This window comes from Glycine max, chromosome 13 (assembly GCF_000004515.6).
Source record: "Glycine max cultivar Williams 82 chromosome 13, Glycine_max_v4.0, whole genome shotgun sequence".
Classification (NCBI taxonomy): Eukaryota; Viridiplantae; Streptophyta; class Magnoliopsida; order Fabales; family Fabaceae; genus Glycine; species Glycine max.
The window spans coordinates 20,561,730-20,583,604 of record NC_038249.2 but is presented as its reverse complement, the minus strand read 5'-3'; the positions used below and the strand labels follow the sequence as shown (position 1 = coordinate 20,583,604).

The 21,875-nt window shown below is 30.7% G+C and overlaps 2 protein-coding genes across 11 annotated transcripts; both read left to right on the top strand.

Moving 5' to 3' along the window:
* Positions 1-8,129: 8,129 nt before the first annotated feature.
* LOC100787619 (subtilisin-like protease SBT2.5) lies at positions 8,130-15,101 on the top strand. Of its 9 annotated transcripts, none has more exons than XM_006593458.4 (12): positions 8,130-8,340; positions 8,530-8,567; positions 8,827-9,041; positions 9,584-9,728; positions 9,827-10,221; positions 10,470-10,565; positions 10,651-10,723; positions 11,008-11,293; positions 12,365-12,690; positions 12,932-13,199; positions 13,816-14,097; positions 14,446-15,101. In XM_006593458.4, exons 3-12 carry the CDS (start codon positions 8,866-8,868, stop codon positions 14,850-14,852), a joined length of 2,454 nt encoding a protein of 817 aa, XP_006593521.1. In that variant the 5' UTR covers positions 8,130-8,340; positions 8,530-8,567; positions 8,827-8,865; the 3' UTR covers positions 14,853-15,101. The 9 variants fall into 9 exon arrangements, with proteins under 9 accessions (XP_006593521.1, XP_006593519.1, XP_040863921.1 ...); XM_006593456.4 differs by having other exon boundaries at positions 8,530-8,581; XM_041007987.1 differs by having other exon boundaries at positions 8,530-8,688.
* A 1,336-nt stretch (positions 15,102-16,437) lies between these two features.
* LOC100813302 (oxysterol-binding protein-related protein 4C) lies at positions 16,438-21,793 on the top strand. 2 transcript variants are annotated; one of them, XM_003543346.5, is made up of 7 exons: positions 16,438-16,673; positions 18,150-18,331; positions 18,781-19,026; positions 19,280-19,376; positions 20,241-20,535; positions 20,687-20,789; positions 21,371-21,793. In XM_003543346.5, exons 2-7 carry the CDS (start codon positions 18,167-18,169, stop codon positions 21,623-21,625), a joined length of 1,161 nt encoding a protein of 386 aa, XP_003543394.1. In that variant the 5' UTR covers positions 16,438-16,673; positions 18,150-18,166; the 3' UTR covers positions 21,626-21,793. The 2 variants fall into 2 exon arrangements, with proteins under 2 accessions (XP_003543394.1, XP_006593522.1); XM_006593459.3 differs by having other exon boundaries at positions 16,487-16,673; positions 18,155-18,331.
* Positions 21,794-21,875: the final 82 nt, after the last annotated feature.

The window sequence follows — 21,875 nt, the reverse complement described above, 5'->3', positions numbered from 1 at the left end:
TATAAATAAATAAAATTTAAATTTAGATATTACGAATCAAAAAATATAATGAAGAGAAGAGATTTAATTAAATATTAAAGATATTTCATCATCAGATAAAAATAAAAATACAAATATTATATATATATATATATATTGATAAATAATTATATTTCTTGTGTATGCGATTAAAAGTTTAATTTTAAAGTTCGTGTGCTTTTTTATTTCTCTACATCTCATTATTTTATAAGATTAGTATAAAAGTTATACTAGTACTAAATTCACATAAAAATAATTCACCTGCGTTAAAATTGGATTGATGATAAAAAAAATTAAAAAAATTATATAAGTTAATAAATTCAAAATTCATTTGTAATTATTGTATTAAAAATTCACCATCCGCCCATCTCTAGAGTAGTTTCATTTTTTTTATATATAAAAGTAAGAGATAAATTTTTCTATATTATTGGTATAAAAACTTTAGTCAATCAATAAAAATTTTATCATAATTTTTAATAGAAAAAATGTTATGCACTAACAATTTAATTTTTTTTACATAATTATCCAATTACAATCTATTATTTATGATAAATTTATTATTAATTTTTAAAATATTTATCTTAAAATAATTCAAATAATTATTTATAATTAAATGAAAATGTAAAACTCTTTTATATTATCAATACATAAATATTATTTTTTTAATATAATTATTATAAAATTAATAAACTTACTATATATAATACTTGTATAAAATATTATTTTTATATTTTATAATCAAGAGATATAAAATAAATATAAAATTATTAATATGATAAAAATAAATTAATAGATAAATATGGTATAATATATATAATATAATGTACCAATGAGAAAAAAAAATGAGCAAAAGGTATGGAACCTCGTAGGGTATATTCTTTTTGGGTGCTCTTAAATACTATATATAATACCTCGTAGGGTATATGAGCAAAAGGTATTTCAAAGTTTTTTAAAAAAAAAAATCTGAAGTTTGTGACATAAGAATAGAAGATGAGATTTTACTTCTTTTTTTTCTTGAAAAATAAACAAAGAGTTCTTTGAATTATCATACTTGAACTACACTATAAAAATTAGTTTATTATAGCTAAAGTTGAAACTATTGTCCAACGTATAATCATAATGAAAAAAATAAACTAAAAGCGAATAAACAATTTAACAGTTTGAATTATCATAACTTATTTTTATTTTTGTGGGCTCTTAACCTGTGTACTACTTGACAACTTTTTTTGAACTTAAAGCAAAGTCTAAAAGAAAAGTGGAATGCAATAGAAAAGGTGGTTGCAGGAAGGGAAGGGGGGCTAGATGAAATTTTAGAAGAGAATATAATATATCAGTATATCATCCTCTTTGTATTTTGAAGTTTAGAAAACTTCCATACTTAATAAGATATGGTAGAAGCTGGCCAGAAAACATGGTATGTGTTCGTGGTCTTAGCTCAGTTCAATGTTCCAAGTACATTTTTTATCTCTTGAATTCTTAAATTAGAAAAATCCCCTGTTTTGAATTTTCATATTTTCCATTCACTTCTTCCTTGAATCCACTACCATACAGCATCCTTCCAATGTTCCACACCCCATCTGAACTCCTTAATATAACACATGATAAAGGATGATGGGTTTCCACTTTCCATAACTTAACATGAAATGGTTGGGCCTTATGTGTTTATCTAATTTGACCCTGAACCAAATGAATCATTGGGCCGACATATCAGTTCATTTTAAATGCCTTTTAGCAAATACTAGTTGAGAAAGCAATGTTTTCTGGTATAAATGAATCCATCCCCGTCACGTGTGTGAAGATGCTAGATGTAGGATTTCCTCAAATTTTAGCAGTGATTTGACTAAGGGACAAAATTAATGCGCGTTTGAGATGCTTGTTTTAGAAAGAAAAAAAAAACATTTTTAAAATAAACCCAACAATTTTAGTTTTTATTTTGATGTCACTATAGAGTAAAAAGGAGTAAATTTAAAAAGTTATTAGTTGTCACTATAGAGTAAAGCAAAGAAAAAAAATCGCATTGATAAAAATTTAAAAGTTATTAGATGTCACTATAGAGTAAATTTTATTTTTTATTTGATGTTTAACTACTTAAACATGATATGTTTTGCAAAATATTTTAGTTAATTTTTTTTATTAACTAAAGAATTTATTTAATTATTTGATAAATAATTTTTTTAATAACTTATAACATTTTTTAAAACAGTAGTTAAAGTAATAATTTTTAAAATGTTAAATTCTATTTTTTTTATTTTTAATATATTTATTCAATTTATTAGTTATTTTTTTAAAATAAATCATGATTTTATTGTTCCTATGTTATTTTATATCTTTTAACCATTTCAACAACAAATTTATTTTATCAAATAGTTACCATTTAACGAGTTAATTTTTTAATTTTAAACTATCAACTTGAATTTCCCTAAAAGGGGTAAAAGTGTACAAAAAGTGAGATGATTTGAGGTGATTATGTGTCCTTAACTGGCATAAAAAAGTCTAGGGACTTTTGTCACAGTGACAACTACTTTTGTCCCCATTCATAACAGATGAATGAGTGCAAGTCCTTTTCAACGAATCCATCAACAATGGGGATTGGGGACTCCTTTTACACATGGGTAGAAACTACCAAGTGTGACAAAAAAAGACTTGGCAAAACGTTTTGTCAATAACAGTTTCCCATATTGCACTTATACTTTTGTTAATCATACTATACTTTGAATTCTAATAACTAATAATAATTTTTTACCAGACAGACAGCTATGAATCAACTGGCAACGTAGAATACTAAAAAGTATAACTTTTTTCTTTTTAATTCTTTATCGTTTTCCCTCTCTTTTTGGTCAGAATAATGTTTGGTGACACTTGTATGTGTTCATCATACTTGCTCTGTTTGTTTTGAGTCAAAACCAATGGATTGATTGAGAAAAGATGGAAGAAATGTATAAGTTTCAATTCTTCCACCATTTGGTAGGATGAATAAGAAACAACATGGGCCTCACTGCATTTAGCATTCCTTTCATTTTGGAGGAGAATGTGAAGGAAAAAATGTTTGGGATCCATTAAAAATAGAAAGGTTAAAATACCATATTATATATATATATATATATATATATATATATATAAAAGAATATTTACATTATTTTATATACATTTTTTTACTTGATTAAATAAGAAAAACATATATTTTTTTAAAAAAAATTGCTTTAGGTCTCACTCAGTCAGTGTTGGACCTATCTTGAATATGTGTTGTAAAGTTGAGAAAATTACTTTATAAAAACATACATTTTAATATAAATATGTGCCAAATTATTTACACGCATTTTAATTAATTTCAATCATTGGAAATTAATTTGATCGGAATTAATTCTTTTAAGTTCTAATTCAAATAAGTATAGACATCTCTACCAAGAAAATAAGTACTAAATATTTGACATGTTTGTATGACATGTGTCACATTAAATGCATGCAATATTTTTTATTTTTTTTACTTTTTCCATTAAAGATATATGATAAGGAATCAAGCTCAATTGGTATAAATTGTTGTAAATTGTCTAGATTATTTTAAAAAGCAAAAGAATTACGAGTATATATTATAGTAAAAGTTGTCGCAAGAAGTAAACCAATCATAGGTTTCAGTACAAGAAGGATCCCATAACTATGTTACAGATGTTATGAATCCCCTGCCCATAAAAGATAAGTGTACCCAGCATAAAAGTCTATTACAAAAAGTCTAGAAATACTATACAGTGTGAACATAGTCATTATGATAACAAATTTGTGACTGTGCTTGCTGATCTTTGACTAGACACCGATCAATTTGTAACATTATTGATTCATCCAAATTTGATGTCATTTCTCCCCATAACATAATTTTGTATAGTGTGTGTGTCTGTGTTTTTTTATTCATCTCTTCCCATGACACTACACTACACTACACGAGTTCACGTATGAATGATCATAATTAATCCATGAATGTTTTGGAATCGTTCAGTTACATTTTCTCTCACGGATCGATAATGGCATCTCTGGTCACATGTGGTGTATAAGCATAAAGACAAGGCTAGTGGGTCTGCCAACATGTGCAGTGCAGAAAGCAATCGTCACCATATAAACTTCACCTTCATCCACTCAACATTTTTCCTTTTATTATTCTTCCAAAAGAACAGTACACAACAGAACAGAATCGAGTCTTTTATCTCTACATCTGCATCTTAATTTGTTCCCTTACTTACAATTGTTCCACCACAACACAACCATAATTCATAAAATAATTAGGAAGGTATTTTTGTGTGTGTATACTGTACATACCGTGGGACCATACTTGCTGATAACATGCAGGTGATAGAAAATGACTTTAATGACCTTATTCTAATTCCTAACAGTAACTAAATTTGTGATTTATTTTACATAGATCTATTTCACGTTGTCTCGTCATTTTTTAGAAGAATAAAATGTCAATCTTGAAATGCTTAAAAGTACAAATGCTATTTAAACTGCTCATTTATGATTATAGACCATGTCATTAACATTTACAAGCAGTGCTTTTAATAACTTAATATAAGTAGTCATTGTATTTTTTTTAAGCCTAACAACACAGAGATCATGAACCAGTGACAAAGGGAGAAAAAAGAGAAGGAAAATTACGAGTATAAATTTTTTCTATTAATAAAAATTAATAATATTAACAACTAATATAATAATATTTGTCGATAAAAAAAAAAAAAGAACTAACATGAACTAAGTGACTATTACGATTCTGTAAAAAAAAGAAAAAGAGCGATGATTTCGAAAAGCAAGAAAAGTGAGAGGATGGATTGATTTTGTTAAAAAAAAATTAAATCAAGAGTAAACAAAAACAATGGTGTGGTCCAATATCATGCACTTTGGGGGGAGGGGTCAATAAGTAAGACTTGCCCTGCAATAAATCAGCTTTTCCGATTTCATATAGTATATCTGAAAGAGTTGTCTTATATGTAAAATAATTCTTACAACATTTTATATAACAACATCTTTTGTATTTATCTCCCTATAACATATTTATTCTGTTATACTTTTTCTTTTATTTGTATATGATTTGTTGTATGAATTATTTTTTATACGTAAAACTAGGTGTTAGCAACACATATTTTATTAATTCAAAATTATTAAAAATTTAAAAAAAAAAGAGCAGAGTAGAGTTCGTTAAATAAAGAGTAATACTAATTTTGTGGCATCTAACAAATTTCGACTAAGATAGGCTATTCAAAAAAAAATTGTAGAAAGTTATTGCTAACATTTTTCTACGTGTAAATCCAAACCTCAATCTATTACTTAAATTAAATTGCACGATTCAATTACACATTAACTTATAAAAACGTTAAAAATTTCAACCATATAATCCATATGCTAACATAACTAACACATGATTTCTATTTTAGTGAATTGTTAGTACCCAATGAAAAAAACATATATATTTGACTTAAATATATAATCACGAGTTTAGTTTTTAATATGTGATATAAAAAAATATTTATTAGAAAAGATTTTTAAAAAAATGAAATTAGTCATTAACTTTCTATATCAAAATATTCTGAGATCCTATTTCACACAAAAAATGATATGGCGTATCCTATGCCTTGTAAAAATTTATTCAAACTAGTAACCGTCAATTTTGAACATTAACGTAAAGCTTTCTTTCAATCTACTCACCTAAACTCTCCCTTTGACTCTCAAGATTATTAAATAAATCTTCGTGAAACGTTCACATGGACAAAGTTAGATAATATGCATAATTGATAGCACCATAATGATTACAGTAATTTGCAAAGTCACGAACGTAATCAAAATCATATTATAGTAGTGTCAAAACTTATAAACCCTAATTTATTTATTTTATATTTAAGTGCTATAGGAGTTCGGGGACTTCTTTTATTAATGATTCTCATCGATTTAAAGGAGGGTTCATTTACGCGGCAATGGAAATAATGAAAGGGTGCCCCAGTCAGATGACCCAGAGTATGACTAATTAAAGTAGTAATATAATTATCAAAATAAAATAATGTTTCTGTTATACATAATAAATCTTAATGGGATTCGATGTCAAATTCTTAACAAATTTAATTGTTAAAACAATTTAATCATAAATAAATATTTTTTAATTTTATAATTGTGACAATTACATATTATTTATTACATGGTTTGATCATTATGTAAAAAAGTTACTGTCTTCACTTTCTTTTCATCCGTCACTTTTATAAAAATAATATTTATATTTATCTGTTATTTTAGAATTTAAAGATGACATCAATTATTGTTATTTTTAATTATACCTTAAAAAGGAAAAAAATAATATATAAATTGTCAAAATAATAAATAAGAGGGGTAAAAAAAACTAACAAATAAAAAATGATTTTAATAAAAGTAAAATGAAACCTGAACCTATATATACTATAACTTTAATCAGTAAAAAAACAAAATAAATAAATTACGACAACACTTCTCTTGAGATTTTATGTAATTACACATAAATCTACCTTTTTTATTTTCTTATGCTAATTTTTCTTTAAGTTTGAAGATATTAAATTAACACCCTCTTATATGTTTAAAAATATTATACTTATGTTCCTTCAAACCTTACACTAACATTATGATAGGGAAGACAAAAATAATAGTTAAAAAGGAAAAAAATATTTATGTAATTACACAAAATCTCATGGAGTATTACTGTAATTTACTTAATAAAAAAATATTTTTAAAGCATTAAATATAAATCTTACTTAGATTACAACAAATAACTTTATAAAAGGAGGTGTACTAGCATTATTTTAATTTGAGTGATATTTAGTTAGGATTTCTTAAACAAAGAAAAATGTTAGCAACATATTTTTTTTCTCAAATATAAAATAAAAAATTATTGTGTCATTGTCACAAATAAAAACAAATATTATCTTATTTTATAAGATTACTTTAAAATGTATTGATACACTATTTTGTCTTGATATTAAGTTTAAAGAAAGGATAATTTAAGAAAATGATTTTATTTTATTTTAACAAAATTGGAATAATAAACGACATTACAAACATTTTTTTAATAAGTGTAAGCTATTTTTTCTCCTATATCCGAGGTTAGAAGAAACAATTTTTATTATTAATTAAAATTTATCAAAAAAAATTGGTATATCACCTCTTATTTAATGAGTATTTCTCCTAATTTTCTAATAATGTGTTTCACAAAGTATGTTAGTACTCCTCCTCAAGCAAAGTTTGAAGTTTTAGTATTGTGAATAAACAATTGTAATTGAAAGGTAACATCATTAAATTTTTTAGTAGATATTAATCATTAACTAAATGTTGATAAATATTTTGTAAGTAGAATATAATAGAAAATATTATTTTTAATAAGTTTGTTTATCATCAAATTATCATTTCTGTTTGTAAAATAAATCACATTATTAAACACGTCGGATATACAACGCAATGAAAACAAATAAAGATTGCTGTACATTAGTACTATAAATGAAATAAAATAATTTTAAAAATAGAAAAATTACATACTATATTTTTTTTTATTATTAATATTTTTTCCAATTAAAAAAACAAAAATATTTGCATAAAAAGTACCAAGATAAAATTATAATTCTAATTTAGAGAAAAAAATACTTATAAACTGCATTTAAATTTTCTCCATTTACTAAAATTTAAGCTCCAAATTCCAATTTTAATAAATGGCTTTGTCAGTTGCCACAGTGAAAGTAATAATAGAAATGGAAATTTCAATAATAATAATAATAATAGAAGCAATAATGAGTATATGTCCCTTTTCCCGTCCCTGTGATTTCGGACACGCGGAAACGTCATCAAACGTCAAGGGCACTACCGTCTTTTCACCTCAACCGCCTCCGACAGCCTGCGCGCGAATGTCCCCTTTCCCACCTTTTATTTATTACTATTAATTTGCAAACAAATCAGAACCGCAACCTCAGAAATTTGCTAAAAGTAAATAAAAAAAAAAACCATAGCATCCATTTAATTAAATTCATTAAAATCCTAACAACGCGAACAAAATGATTCCAATAATAATGCTAAACAATGAATATTAATTATTCATTATATTAACATCAATATTAATATTACTTCCCTGCATCAAGATTCAAGATCAGCCATGATGCTCTTACTTCACTCCATTGACATTCAATTAAACAAATAAACCAAACCCTAACACTCTCACTCTTCACTTTCACTCACTTCTACCTTCTTCTTCTTCTGATTCCATGGCTTTCGGGTTCAACTGTGTCCGTTAGATCACTGATCATAGCAATGTGAATGAATGAGAAAGTGCATTAACGTGTATGTGAATCAAGTCAAGTACGTGTGCATACCGTGCCCATTTCGCTTTTCTCTTTGATACCATCTTCTGCCTTTTCCCCTCACAATGATTCTTTGCTTCCTCTTCTTCATTACTCCTTATTCTTATTCTTATTGTGTTTATTTTCAGCTTCACGTGCTTTTTTCTTTTTCTTTTTTCTCTGCTTCCAGTTAGTGTGACTGAGCAACTGCTGGCTACTTGGATCAGAGTGAGTGGACATTGGTAAAGTTTGTTGCTTTGAGCTCAAATTTCAAAAGGGTTGTTTCAGTTTTAGACATGGAACCGGCTTGTGTTTTTTATTCAGCATTTTTTGAGTTACCGTTTCATTGGTAAAGTTTGCTGCTTTGAGCTCAAATTTCAAAAGGGTTGTTTCAGTTTTAGACATGGAACCAGCATGTGTTTTTAATTCAGTAATTTTTGAGTTACCGTTTTGTCTAACTGGTTGGCATTGACTGGACCTGACACAGATCTTGCAAGCTGTTGGAGTTGGGATTGGTTAGTCAAAAATGAGATTGTTGGAGTTTGGGTGTGTGTTGATTGTTCTATCTGCATTTCTGGGTTGTGGGGATGCCGAGGTTTACATAGTAACTGTTGAAGGTGAGCCTATCATAAGTTATACTGGAGGTATTGATGGGTTTGAAGCTACTGCTGTGGAATCCGATGAGGAGATTGATACCGCAAGGTATTTGCATTCATTTCTTTCAACTCTTATTACTACTACTTAGAGATGTTCCTTTGACTTGTTTCTTCCTTCAATAAGATATATTTCCTTTTGAGCCGTAGATTGGACTTGTTGCTAGGTGAGGTGAACATGTGAATAGATTTTTGAAGACTCTAATTTAATTTCTCCCTTAGTAAATTTAGTTTAGACCCGCTTAAGAAGTAGGAACGGAAAAGGTAATGGTTTGACTGTTCAACTATTGCTCATATGAAGTTATTCTTCGAAACCTGAATTATATGAAGTTATTCTTGTGTAGGCTAACTTGTGATTGTGAACAATTTCTTTACAGCTGGTGCCTTTTTTTCTCTCTTCGTTTTTAAGGATAATAATGCAATGATCACCACCCCACTCTGTTTTGAACACTAATTTTCATTTTACAAAAAAAAAAATAATGATATTATTTGGCTGTTATTTTTTTTTCTCCTCTAGTATGTGATGAACCAAGAAATGGATATTGGCAAGTGTGGTTACTCACCTTTTATACTATTTTAAACTTCTTCCAGTGAATTGGTTTCTTCTTATGCTCGCCATCTTGAGAAAAAACATGACATGCTGCTGGGGTTGCTGTTTGAGGAAGGGACATACCAGAAACTCTATAGCTATCGACATCTTATTAATGGGTTTGCTGTTCATATTTCACCAGAACAGGTGAAGTCTTCTTTTATCCTTTTATTATTCTTTAACTAATATATTTTGAATTCATTTCCTCACTTTAATTTCCTTATGCTATCCCTTTATATTAGTAGGCAGAAACTCTAAGACATGCTCCTGGAGTGAAATCTGTTGAGAGGGACTGGAAAGTGAGGAGACTTACAACACATACCCCACAATTTTTAGGGCTTCCAACTGGGGTTTGGCCAACAGGAGGTGGCTTTGATCGGGCTGGAGAAGACATTGTGATTGGATTTGTGGACTCAGGGATCTATCCTCATCACCCAAGTTTTGCAGCTCATAATGCTGAGCCATATGGGCCAGTTCCAAAGTATAGAGGAAAATGTGAAGCTGATCCAGATACTAAAAGAAGTTACTGTAATGGGAAGATTGTTGGAGCACAACACTTTGCTCATGCTGCAATAGCTGCTGGGGCATTTAACCCTTCAATTGACTTTGCATCTCCTCTCGATGGGGATGGACATGGAAGGTTAGGCACAGCCAGTTTTTATTTATTAACTTCTTCCCTTGGAATTCTTCACATGTTCCCTTGTCTACAAGATTGAAGGAGATTATAACATGTCATTTCCTTCTTATGAGTGACATTAGTTCTTCATTCTTTGAAGCACTTGAAGTGGATAGTTTTAGCACTCGCTGCATCATTCTTAAAGACACATATCTTTTAATTTGATAACATTTTTTTAACAATCCTCTGTTTTCATGCATCATCTCTGGCAGTCATACAGCCTCTATTGCGGCTGGAAATAATGGAATTCCTGTGAGAATGCATGGCCACGAATTTGGGAGAGCGAGTGGGATGGCTCCTCGTGCTAGGTGAGGAATAATAACCCTTTGTTGTTTTAAAACTGGGAATTACAGTCCTTTCTGTTGCATTAGACATTTGGTGTATCCTTTTCAGGATTGCTGTGTACAAGGCACTCTATAGACTGTTTGGAGGGTTTGTTGCAGATGTAGTTGCTGCAATTGATCAGGTATACAAATATATTATATTTATTCATTGACTCGAGAATTCTTGAAATACTCCCCTACCTCTCACCCCCCACATACAACCACTCCAATTACTTGTTCTCTCACCTAGACAATATGTTTGCACTAGATTTTGCTTATGAATCGATATTATTGCAGCAGCACTTTTTCTTTTGCTGTAAATTTCAGCATTTAACATAAAATTCAACAAATTGTCACACAATCTCATTTTTTTACTTCTGGTATTCTATCTAAAATTTTCTAATTTACAAAATTTGGGTGTCTACAGGCTGTGTATGATGGAGTGGATATACTCAGCCTTTCAGTTGGACCCAACAGTCCTCCAGCAGCTACCAAGACTACGTTTTTGAACCCTTTTGATGCTACACTTCTTGGAGCCGTGAAAGCTGGTGTCTTTGTTGCACAGGCTGCAGGAAATGGTGGTCCTTTTCCTAAGACATTGGTTTCATATAGTCCATGGATAGCATCTGTAGCAGCTGCAATTGATGATCGTAGATATAAAAATCATTTGATCCTTGGAAATGGAAAAACCTTAGCTGGAATTGGGTTATCACGTGAGTTTTCCAACTTCTGACTATATTTCTTCAGATATATTGTTTTTTTTAATGGATTGGCATTGAGACTTGGGAGATATAATGTGGAATATTTTGGAAAAAAAATTCTTTGTAGTTTATGGGAACGTGAACACAAGTTTCCCCTTCCAAAATAGGTAAAGAAACAAAATGTAAACAAAAACACATTTTCAAGTAGAACATGTCTTTTTCCGATTACTGCTTCACTTAAACTTCGTTTTCTTGGGTACCACTAATAGAATAAAAAAAAACAAGATCAAATTGTTATGTTGGGACTAAGGTATGACATATTCTTCCATATTTTCCTTTACTATAGTTGGAAAATGCATTTACTAGCTTTAATTGTGGCAAGTTAGAGTATTAGTCAGAATGAAAAAGTTTGGTATTCCTTCAATGAAGTTTGGTTTATTAAATATAGGTCAGATATGTTGATTTTGATTACTTATTAGCATTTAGCATTCAACTTTGGTGGTTCAATCCATTTTAGTGAGACAAGTTTCATCCCATAAGTAAAAACATCCGCAACATGTTCTGTTAATTGGTTTGCAAATTATTTTTTATTTTAAGCTGAAGATAATAAATAAAATATGTCACAGACTTAATAAATTGTACTGACATTGCCAAGTATTAGACTGCTTTTCAACATATTCTCTGGGGATTGAGGATTAATATGTACTTGTTTGGTAGAAGACAATGAGTACTTTCTGAGGATATAAAAAGTTATTGTTCATGATTTGATAAAATTACTGACTATCTGAAAATATTAAGCACTGACTACTTAATGCTATGAAATGTTGGCTGACTTGTATACGTATTGACTACCTTCACCAGTTATGTTTTGTTTTGTTCTATTGGGGTTTGGTAATGAATGGTATGTTGGTTGCTAATCAAAATTCATGTGTTCTTCCTCAAGCAATAAGGTCCCTTTTGTGTTTTGTATATTCAAGTTTACATGGCAAAGCAAATATATGGATGTTACTTAATTCCCCTTGTATACTTTGTATACTCACTATTCAGTCTGTGTTGCTAAAATATGCATAATGACTTGTACAGCTTCCACGCATTTAAACGAAACATACACATTGGTTGCCGCAAATGATGTGTTGCTAGATTCTTCAGTTATGAAGTATAGCCCCACGGATTGCCAGAGACCAGAACTTTTAAACAAGAACTTGATAAAGGGTAATATTCTTCTTTGTGGATATTCCTTCAACTTTGTTGTTGGCTCTGCATCAATCAAGAAAGTCTCAGAAACAGCAAAGGCCCTTGGTGCAGTTGGATTTGTTCTTTGTGTTGAAAACAATTCCCCAGGAACAAAATTTGATCCAGTCCCTGTTGGTCTTCCTGGGATTCTCATCACAGATGTCAGCAATTCTAAGGTAATCCGACACATCTGTACTGGTGTATATATGCAGAGGTAGATTGAGTTTGATGCTAAATCCATTTTCTCTTGGCCCTTAATTTATTCCACAGTCAAGTACTTGTGTCAGTTACCTCTGTTTTTATCTCTCCCTGTTCTATATTTCCATCAATCATTTTTTGTTTTGTTTTGTTTATGATCATAATAAAGTATGCACTATTTTTCATGTGATTTAATACTTTCAAATTGTTATTTTTCAGGAACTTATAGATTATTATAATATCACTACACCAAGAGACTGGACTGGGCGGGTAAAGAGTTTCGAAGGTAAAGGTAAAATCGGTGATGGTTTGATGCCTATTCTGCATAAATCTGCCCCACAGGTAGCATTATTCTCTGCTCGAGGGCCAAATATAAAGGACTTCAGCTTCCAAGAGGCAGATCTTCTCAAACCAGATATATTAGCTCCTGGTTCATTGATTTGGGCTGCTTGGTGTCCAAATGGAACTGATGAGCCAAATTATGTTGGTAAGTAATGGCTTGACTAAATTGTCTTTTTGTGGTTGTTACCTGAAAACTTTTACCTACAATTATGCATTTCAACCTTATTACCAGGGCTTAAGCTCATCTGGGTTGGTTTGGTGAGGTGTGGGGTCTGAGGTTCAATTCCAAAGTTCTCAAAAAAGAAAAAAAAAAACCTTTGAACTTTAGAATTTGTTCATAGGAGCAAGCTATTGGTTGGAGACATGCTGCATTGCTTCTTTGAACCAGATTTTTTTCTTTCTTTTGTTCATGTGAAGAATAAGAGAAACTTATCCATAACTGAGACAAGACAAGATAACCAACCAGACAAGAGACCTTCCTGGTAGAAAAAAAAGAGATCATGTACATTGTATTGTAAAACCTGTCAAACTAATATGCTCATTAGATACTTGTGTTTAAGGTTTCTCTTTGTTTTGAGCATACATGTAAATAAATTCAATTCCTAGTAATTGATGTTCTAAATAATGGCAAAATGTGTTTCGATCCACCATATTATTAAAAGAATAATTGCATGATTAAGGAGGGAGGGACAAAGGTAGAAGAAAAACTTACTGATATGTTATATAGTTGATTCATTTTAAGCAGTTTTTTGCTTGTGCAGGTGAGGGGTTTGCCATGATATCTGGAACTAGCATGGCTGCACCACATATAGCTGGAATTGCTGCTCTCATAAAGCAGAAGCATCCTCATTGGAGCCCTGCGGCCATTAAATCAGCTTTGATGACAACATCAACAACTCTAGACAGAGCAGGGAATCCTCTTCTAGCCCAGCAAACTTCTGAATCAGAAGCTATGAGGCTGGTCAAAGCTACTCCTTTTGATTATGGGAGTGGACATGTTGATCCAACAGCTGCATTGGACCCTGGGCTCATCTTCGATGCAGGTTTGATTTCTTCTTCTATAGTATAACTATTTTCTTTGTCTTGGCATGTTTAAATTCCCTATTTGGAAACATGTATTTTATTCTAGTTTAGAATCCCACTATAACTAGTGAACTTCTAGTTTTGGCTGGTTGGTTACCAGAAGTTCACTAGTAAGAATCTCTATAACATGAGTAGAAATGTAATTAAAATTAGTTGTTAAATATGTCTAACCAAAGCTGGAGACTTTCTTCTTCTTTCTGCATTTGTTTGATATTTACTCAAACAGTGTATGACAATCCCATTATTGGATCAGTGTAAAAAACCTTTACTCAGAATATTCTAATAAATTTGCTTCATCAATTTTGCAGGATACAAGGATTATGTAGGCTTCTTGTGCACAACACCCAGCATTGATGTTCATGAGATAAGGCACTACACTCATACACCATGTAACACCACCATGGGAAAACCATCAAATTTAAACACCCCATCAATCACAATTTCCTATCTTGTGAGAACTCAAGTTGTCACGCGCACTGTCACAAATGTTGCCGAGGAGGAAACCTATGTGATCACAGCCAGAATGGAACCTGCTGTTGCCATTGAAGTCAACCCTCCAGCAATGACTATCAAAGCGGGCGCATCGCGTCAGTTTTCGGTGTCACTTACAGTGCGCTCAGTGACAAGAAGGTATAGTTTTGGAGAGGTTTTGATGAAAGGGAGCAGAGGGCACAAGGTGAGGATTCCTGTTCTGGCCAATGGACACCGACGATAGATAGCTTAGTAAAGTTTGGTCGGCAAAGGGAAGGAAAGCAGTGCTGCTTGTAATATTCTTTGTAACTTGTGGGGAATAAGGTATGGTGCTACATTTATTCGTCTAAATATATATATGATGTTAAATTATGAATAGGTGTAAAGGTAAGCAGGTGTAAGGGGTCACTCCCAGTTTCTTCCACATATAAAGTTTTGCTTTGTTGGAATGCTTCATCACAAGTGTTAACCTGTACTGCCCCATTCCACAAAAGTCCCTTGCTTACTGCATGTGTAATACATGAAATAATTTGTATAACATAAGGTATCAATGGCACGGTGTAAATCCTATCAAAGCTATTGGCTAGTTAAATTCAATTGCTCTGATTTCAGCAGTCATAATTTGCAAGCTAATTACGGCTTTCTTTGAATCCAAGGAACTGGGTTTTCGGCCAAAGTATAAATTAACCTTTGTAAAACGATATGTTCCACAAAGAATATGATATACATGAAGGGTCGGTTTTATATGTTCCACAACCTAACCTTTATTTCCTTCCATTCTCCTGACTTCCAAAACTCTTCCTAGGCCGGTTTGATATATATATATCATTTCATGATGCGATAATATCACAAGCAAGCTAACGTTTACTAGTGGTACACGGCACTTGCTGATTGTAGTATGTATGTTACGTACGGGGTTCTTTTGTTAATTAGCTTGCTTAAAATAATAATTTGAGGTGGTTAAAACCTAGAATCTTTAAGACATTTAATGTGCTTAATAATTGACCTAAGAGTAGGTCGACCCATCCAATATTGCAAACCCAAGAAAATAATCTTATTATTAATTATAATAAAGTGAAAGTTTTTAAAAATAAACTATGAAATTATCACATTTTACAATTAGGTTTTTTGGCACTTGAAAGAATCCTTTCTTGGATGAGAGCGTATTGCTACACTTCTCTTAATTAAATTTTTTAGACACCTTTCTTAGTTGAGCTTGATAGTATTCACTTAATATACCAAATCTAATTGAACTACTATAAATTGTCCCTAATTAATAGTCCGTCTCAAAATAAAAATTATTCTAGATTGTTTTATGCATGCCAAGGAAAATTAAAATAAATGAAAGAAAATACAGTATTAAGGAGAATCCATAAGGGCACTCTTTAGGTAACTTAAAGTAAAAAAAAAAAAATTGGAAAACGAAAAAATTATGACCATAATTTTTTTGCATTCTGTTGTAATTTCTACATTAAATGTTTTATTCTTTTAATTTATTAGTCAATATCTTCTTAAGTAAAGTATCGGATTTGAGTATGGTGGATGAGAAAAATATAAATTAATCAATTATCAATAAAATTGATAAATACTCTATACCAATATCATAATATCAAAACAAATATTAAATTTGAAAATTAAAGAAACATTTATTAGAAATATTGATGAAAAAGAATAATTAATGTTAAATTAAAAAAATTAAATAAACGCTTATTTTGGAATAAATTGGTACCCTTATTTTAAGACCGAGGTAGTACATGATTTGGCTGCATTTATTGTGATAGAATATTTATTCAATGTGTCTTCCAACTCCCAAGTTCCAAATCTGTGCAAACAGCCAAGTGCTATAGACTACTAGGACTGAAATAATTTATTCGAAAATGGGTAAAAAAATAATAGAAAAACGCAACCCGCGTAGATATAAATAAACCCTGAATTGTCCCAAGTCCATTACATTCTGTGGCGCAATGGCCCAAATGACACTGTTTTCTTATTCTCAACCCCAAAGTAGCAATAAATAGATGTCTCCAATTTTTTTCTTCTTGATCAAAAGTCGTAGAACTAGAAGGTACGTCCTTAATTTGTTTCTCAACTATTTTCATGTGTGTGTGTGTGCGCCCGATCCATTATATCGCAGTTGCAATAATAACATCTATTGTTTTCGATTCAAATAGGTTTTGATTCTTTATAAGTTTTCCTATGGCTGTTTTCCGGCGTCTTAAGTTAAGAGGGTGGTTTTAGTGTTGCTGACCGCCAAATGAGTGGTATTCCTACGAATGCACACTATATTGTTTGTATATAGACATGCTAATCAAACACGCAATATAATATTATATCCCTTGGTTGTCATGTCACGTGAAAACGTGAAAACGAAACGAGAAAAAAAAGGTTCGTATAATGTCCCACTACACAATAATACCTTAGAATATTGTTGATGCCAACTCTAGTTGAGATGTTGTGGTACTTGTACCTGTTTTTTTAATTGCTTTTCCTATTTTCTTTTCCTTTCTATTTTTATATAAAAAAAACAACAGAGACTTTCCTTTTTATTATTTTTTTTAGATTTAAATACTTTTTTTAGTTCTTATAAAATTATTTTTTTATTTTTAGATCTTACAAATTATATTTATTTTATTTTTCGTATTTATAATATTTTAGATAACAATTATTTTCAATATTTAAAATGTTATTTAAAGTATTTTAAAGATTAAAAATAAAATAAACATAATTTATCGAATTAAAAAAATAATTTATAAGAATAAAAAATATTAAATTATAAGAATAAAAATATATTTAAACTTTTTTTTATCTCATATTTTTGCCCTCCTCGTTTTGCTCGTGATTCAAATAAAGTCAAAATTACGCTGTTGCCAGTGAGTTTCCCGGAAAAAACAACGTGTTTTTGAAAATGTTGTGTGCCTTCATACAAAAGTTCATTATCAGATTATTCATTTCTTTCATCAATTTTGTTAAATACCTAAGCATAAAACTTAATTAATTTCTATATACAATTAGTTCAAATTCAAATCACATTAATTCTAATAAAAAATAACCCGACGTACCATGTTTTTTTTCCCTTCATTTTTTTTATACTGCTTGGTGCCGAATTTCGTGAATTTGGGTGGTTTAATACCGCTTTTTTGGTGGAGAGAGGATTAATTTATAAAAGGATCAATTCTCTTTGTTTTTATAACACACTACTACTACACATATATAGACGATTAAATTGTGCAATTCAATTTTTATGAATATAACAAAAGAGGATATACAAATAAGTGAATATAAAGGAGCAGAATATAAACAAAATCATTTTACATATTAATTTTTTAAAGTAATTTAATATCTTGTTTAATTTTTAAGAATAAACAATAAATGTTACATTATGTTTTTCATTTTAATTTATTTATACATATATTTTTAATAATTGAAATATATTTTATTTTAATTTTATTTATACACACAAATGACACAATGCACGATAGACCTCCTGATTAATATAAATGTGACGGTAAAAAAATAATAGAATATGTTTCATTGTGGTTAGGTTAGGTTGAGGGCGATATGAAGGTAACCAAAGGGAAGGAAACTAAAATTGTTCTGACAAAACCCTTCCAATTGGAAGGTGAATCAGATTTAGAACCGTCTTATAGAGCTCCCAATCTCCTACATCGCTTGTTAAGTTTACTCAAGAACGTGCGGCCAGGATCAGATCTCACACACTTCCAAGTAAGTTATCTCTTTCACTCACTTTAGTCTTTTTTCCCTCCAACTTGGACCTAGCAAATTACTACACACTATTAGAACTTAGAAGCAAATTTCTTAAATAAAGCATACTAAAAGCAAATCTAAAATATGTATGTTATTGGTTTTTAAGTTTTAGCTAGTCCAACAGATTGTATTGTATAATTGTTCTTGAGTTTGTTCATATAAATTTTTCCATAAACACTTATTTATAGGTACACCAAGTACTGTCATTTATAACTTTGCAATATCAAAGATTGTGACAAAATTATGACTCCAACTACAATTTAAAAGCTTGAATATATATAAATGCAATAATGTATGTCTATATGGTCACTAAGCTAATGGTAACAGTCTAATAGGCATTGGGTATCATACCAATGATAACATATTTAGACAGATGATAAATTAAAGTATTTTTGTGTTGTATGCAGCTGCCAGCTGTGTTTAACTTCCCAAAATCTCAACTTCAATGCTATGGTGAATCAGTGTACTGCACATCTTCAAACTTGCTGAGCAAATGCAACAATGGGCAGAGTCCACTGGACAGGTTCACATCAGTAGTAGCATGGAGCATATCTACCACACGCCCCACATCTTTTGGTGTTGCTCCTTATAATCCCACTCTTGGAGAGACCCACCATGTTTCCAAGGGCAATCTCAACGTCCTAGTTGAGCAGGTACTTTGCGCCTGTTTGGATTTTCGGTCCAAACCTCTGTTTCCCGGAAGCACCAATTGCCTTGCTATTGCGGTGAATGTGTATTAGACTTCGTGTCACCGCATGTTTACTGGCAAAGCAAACACACCTTAAATTGTTGCTTCTCAATTCATACACAACAACACTTTGGCCACATACGTTAGGCTAAAATTTGGACCCTCTCTTTGTTGAAGATTTTAGATTTAATAATACTCTCACCTTCTTGTGTCTGCAGGTATCAGTCAACCCTCCAGTATCTGCCCTCCATGCAACAGATGAGAAGGAAAACATTGAGATGATATGGTCCCAGCAACCTGTTCCAAAGTTTCGGGGTATCTTTCACTTTCTTTCTAGAATCATTAGGAACTCATAATTCAGAGAAAATATAATGTACCATTGCTATAAAGTTCTTCTCCAATTCCTAATTAATTAGCCAATAATTAAAATCTTTCTCAGCAATGAACTTCCTCATGTTCAAGGTCAAAAAAGTTGTGGAAGCTTTCAGTTTGCATCAGTTAATTTATCTGGTTCTATGATAGTCACGAGATATCAACAAAGAATTAAGGGACATATTTTTCATATTATGCATTTGCTTGCCTACAAATCAGATTGCAAAGTGAAACCTGGTAGCTTTTACTTATAACACATATAGCTTGGTGTAAAAGTAGTTTTTTTTTTAAATTATTTTTTTTTTAAAAGATTAGGTGAGTTGGATCTTAGGGTCTCATCAGGTAGAGCTGGCCTCACAGGATACTTAATTGCAGATTATTTATTAACTAGTTCCTCACATTGATAGTAGGATTCAAACTCATATCCTTGTGAAATATGAATCCTATTTTTACCAACTAAATCAATCTTCATTAGCTTGGTCTAAAAGTAGTTTCACCATCCATTCTATCAAGTGCTGCATTTCATAAAAGTATTACAATTTTACAATCTGCCCCTAGATGGTTAAATTGGGTGTGGAAACTTAACATGTTGTTCCTTTGTCCTTATGCCATGATTGATTCCATGCAAAGCATTGCTTATAAATAATTAAACTGGCTTTATCACAATTTAGCATGATTGTCTTGGAGTCTTATATTCATCTCCAGTAATTTTGAACAAGTTTTTTAATTAACCTGTCTCAAGTCAAATTTCAAGTTCTAAATAGCTATGTTCTGCAAATTCATGAATATTGCAACCTAAATATGCAGGTACATCTATTGAAGCTCAAGTGCATGGTAAACGTCAGCTGAAGCTCCTAAATCATGGAGAAACATATGAAATGAATTGTCCTCACCTTTCAATTAGAATTCTTCCGGTTCCTGGGATTGATTGGGTTGGCAATGTTAATATAAGGTGCCCAGAGACAGGTCTGGTAGCTGAAATATCATACAGATCAAGCCATTCTTTTCTAGGATTTGGGGGAAGTCGTAAATTTATCAAAGGGAAAATCCTTGACTCATCATTATTCAAAGTTCTCTATGAAGTTGATGGTCATTGGGATAAGTACGTATAATCCCTCCCAGCTGTATTTATTTTTCTTTGCCATGAAGAGTAAATTTATAATAAATAAAAAATTAATATAAAATCTGCAAGAATGTTATGCTACATTATGATTATTATAGTGACACATTGCTTATCAAATTAAATTATGCAGGACAGTTAAAGTGAAGGATACAAATAGTGGAGAAGTGAGAGTGATATATGATGCAAAAGAAGTTATTTCAGGGCTCAAAACTCCTATTATCAAGGATGCGGAGGTAATTAACTTCTGTTCTGTCTCCATCTGCTTGTGATACTTAGTTACATTTATCAACCAATCTTCTTTAATTGTGTCTTCTTTATTTTTTGTATCTGATTTCTTTTTTTATAAAAGTGAGGTGAAATATAAAATTATTTATTATTAAACTTTTTAGAATTACTAAAAATTCAAGTAAAAAATTAATTAAATTACATAAAACATTAAATATATCGTGACATTACTGAATTCGTTGCATATAATGCTCTTAACATAATAACATATAGCATCACTCAGTTCATAAAATAACTTGTAACAACTTTTTAATATTCTCTGGTTGGAGATATTATTACTCTAGACTTTAGAGAAGTCGGGTTCCTTATCAAACATGTACTATATATGGATAAAACTTCAGCCTAGCCAGGCAGGCAGATGCAGATGTACATTGATAGTGTCTATCATTATTTAAAGATTTTGATATGCATGTTTTGAGTATCTAAATATTAACATGGGCTATATAGTTTATTTCAAGATTTAATTTGCTTTAAAATTTAGATGGGTTGTTATCAATTTTTTTTTTTTTTTTTTGGTAATTGTTATCAGAGTGTGTGGCCAACCGAATCAGCCCTTGTTTGGAGTGAGTTGAGCCAAGCCATTATGAACAAAGATTGGGAAAGAGCAAGAGAAGCAAAACAAGATGTGGAAGAAAGACAGAGGAAGGTGTTGAGAGACAGAGCCATGAAAGGAGAAACTTGGTTTCCTAAGAATTTTAGGGTGTCCTACGGTAAAGACACGTGGGAATGGGACTGTTCACCAACTCATAAATGGGTCCCTGAGGCCCCCATCATAGCTCAATAATTTATTGTTATGTACTATGTACTATGATGTCTTTAAATACAGCCAAAACACAGTTAGGCTGTTCAAAAATTGAAACGCACTTATTTCTGGTTGGACACCAAAGGGATTGGGAGATTCATTGTTGTACTCATGAAATTCATTTAATCCTAAGTTTGTTATTATTTTAAATTTTTAATGTATAGTGAGATAGTTTGATGAATAAATCCAACAGTATAATTAGTACTGCCAAGTAAGGAAAATGGGCTTGCTT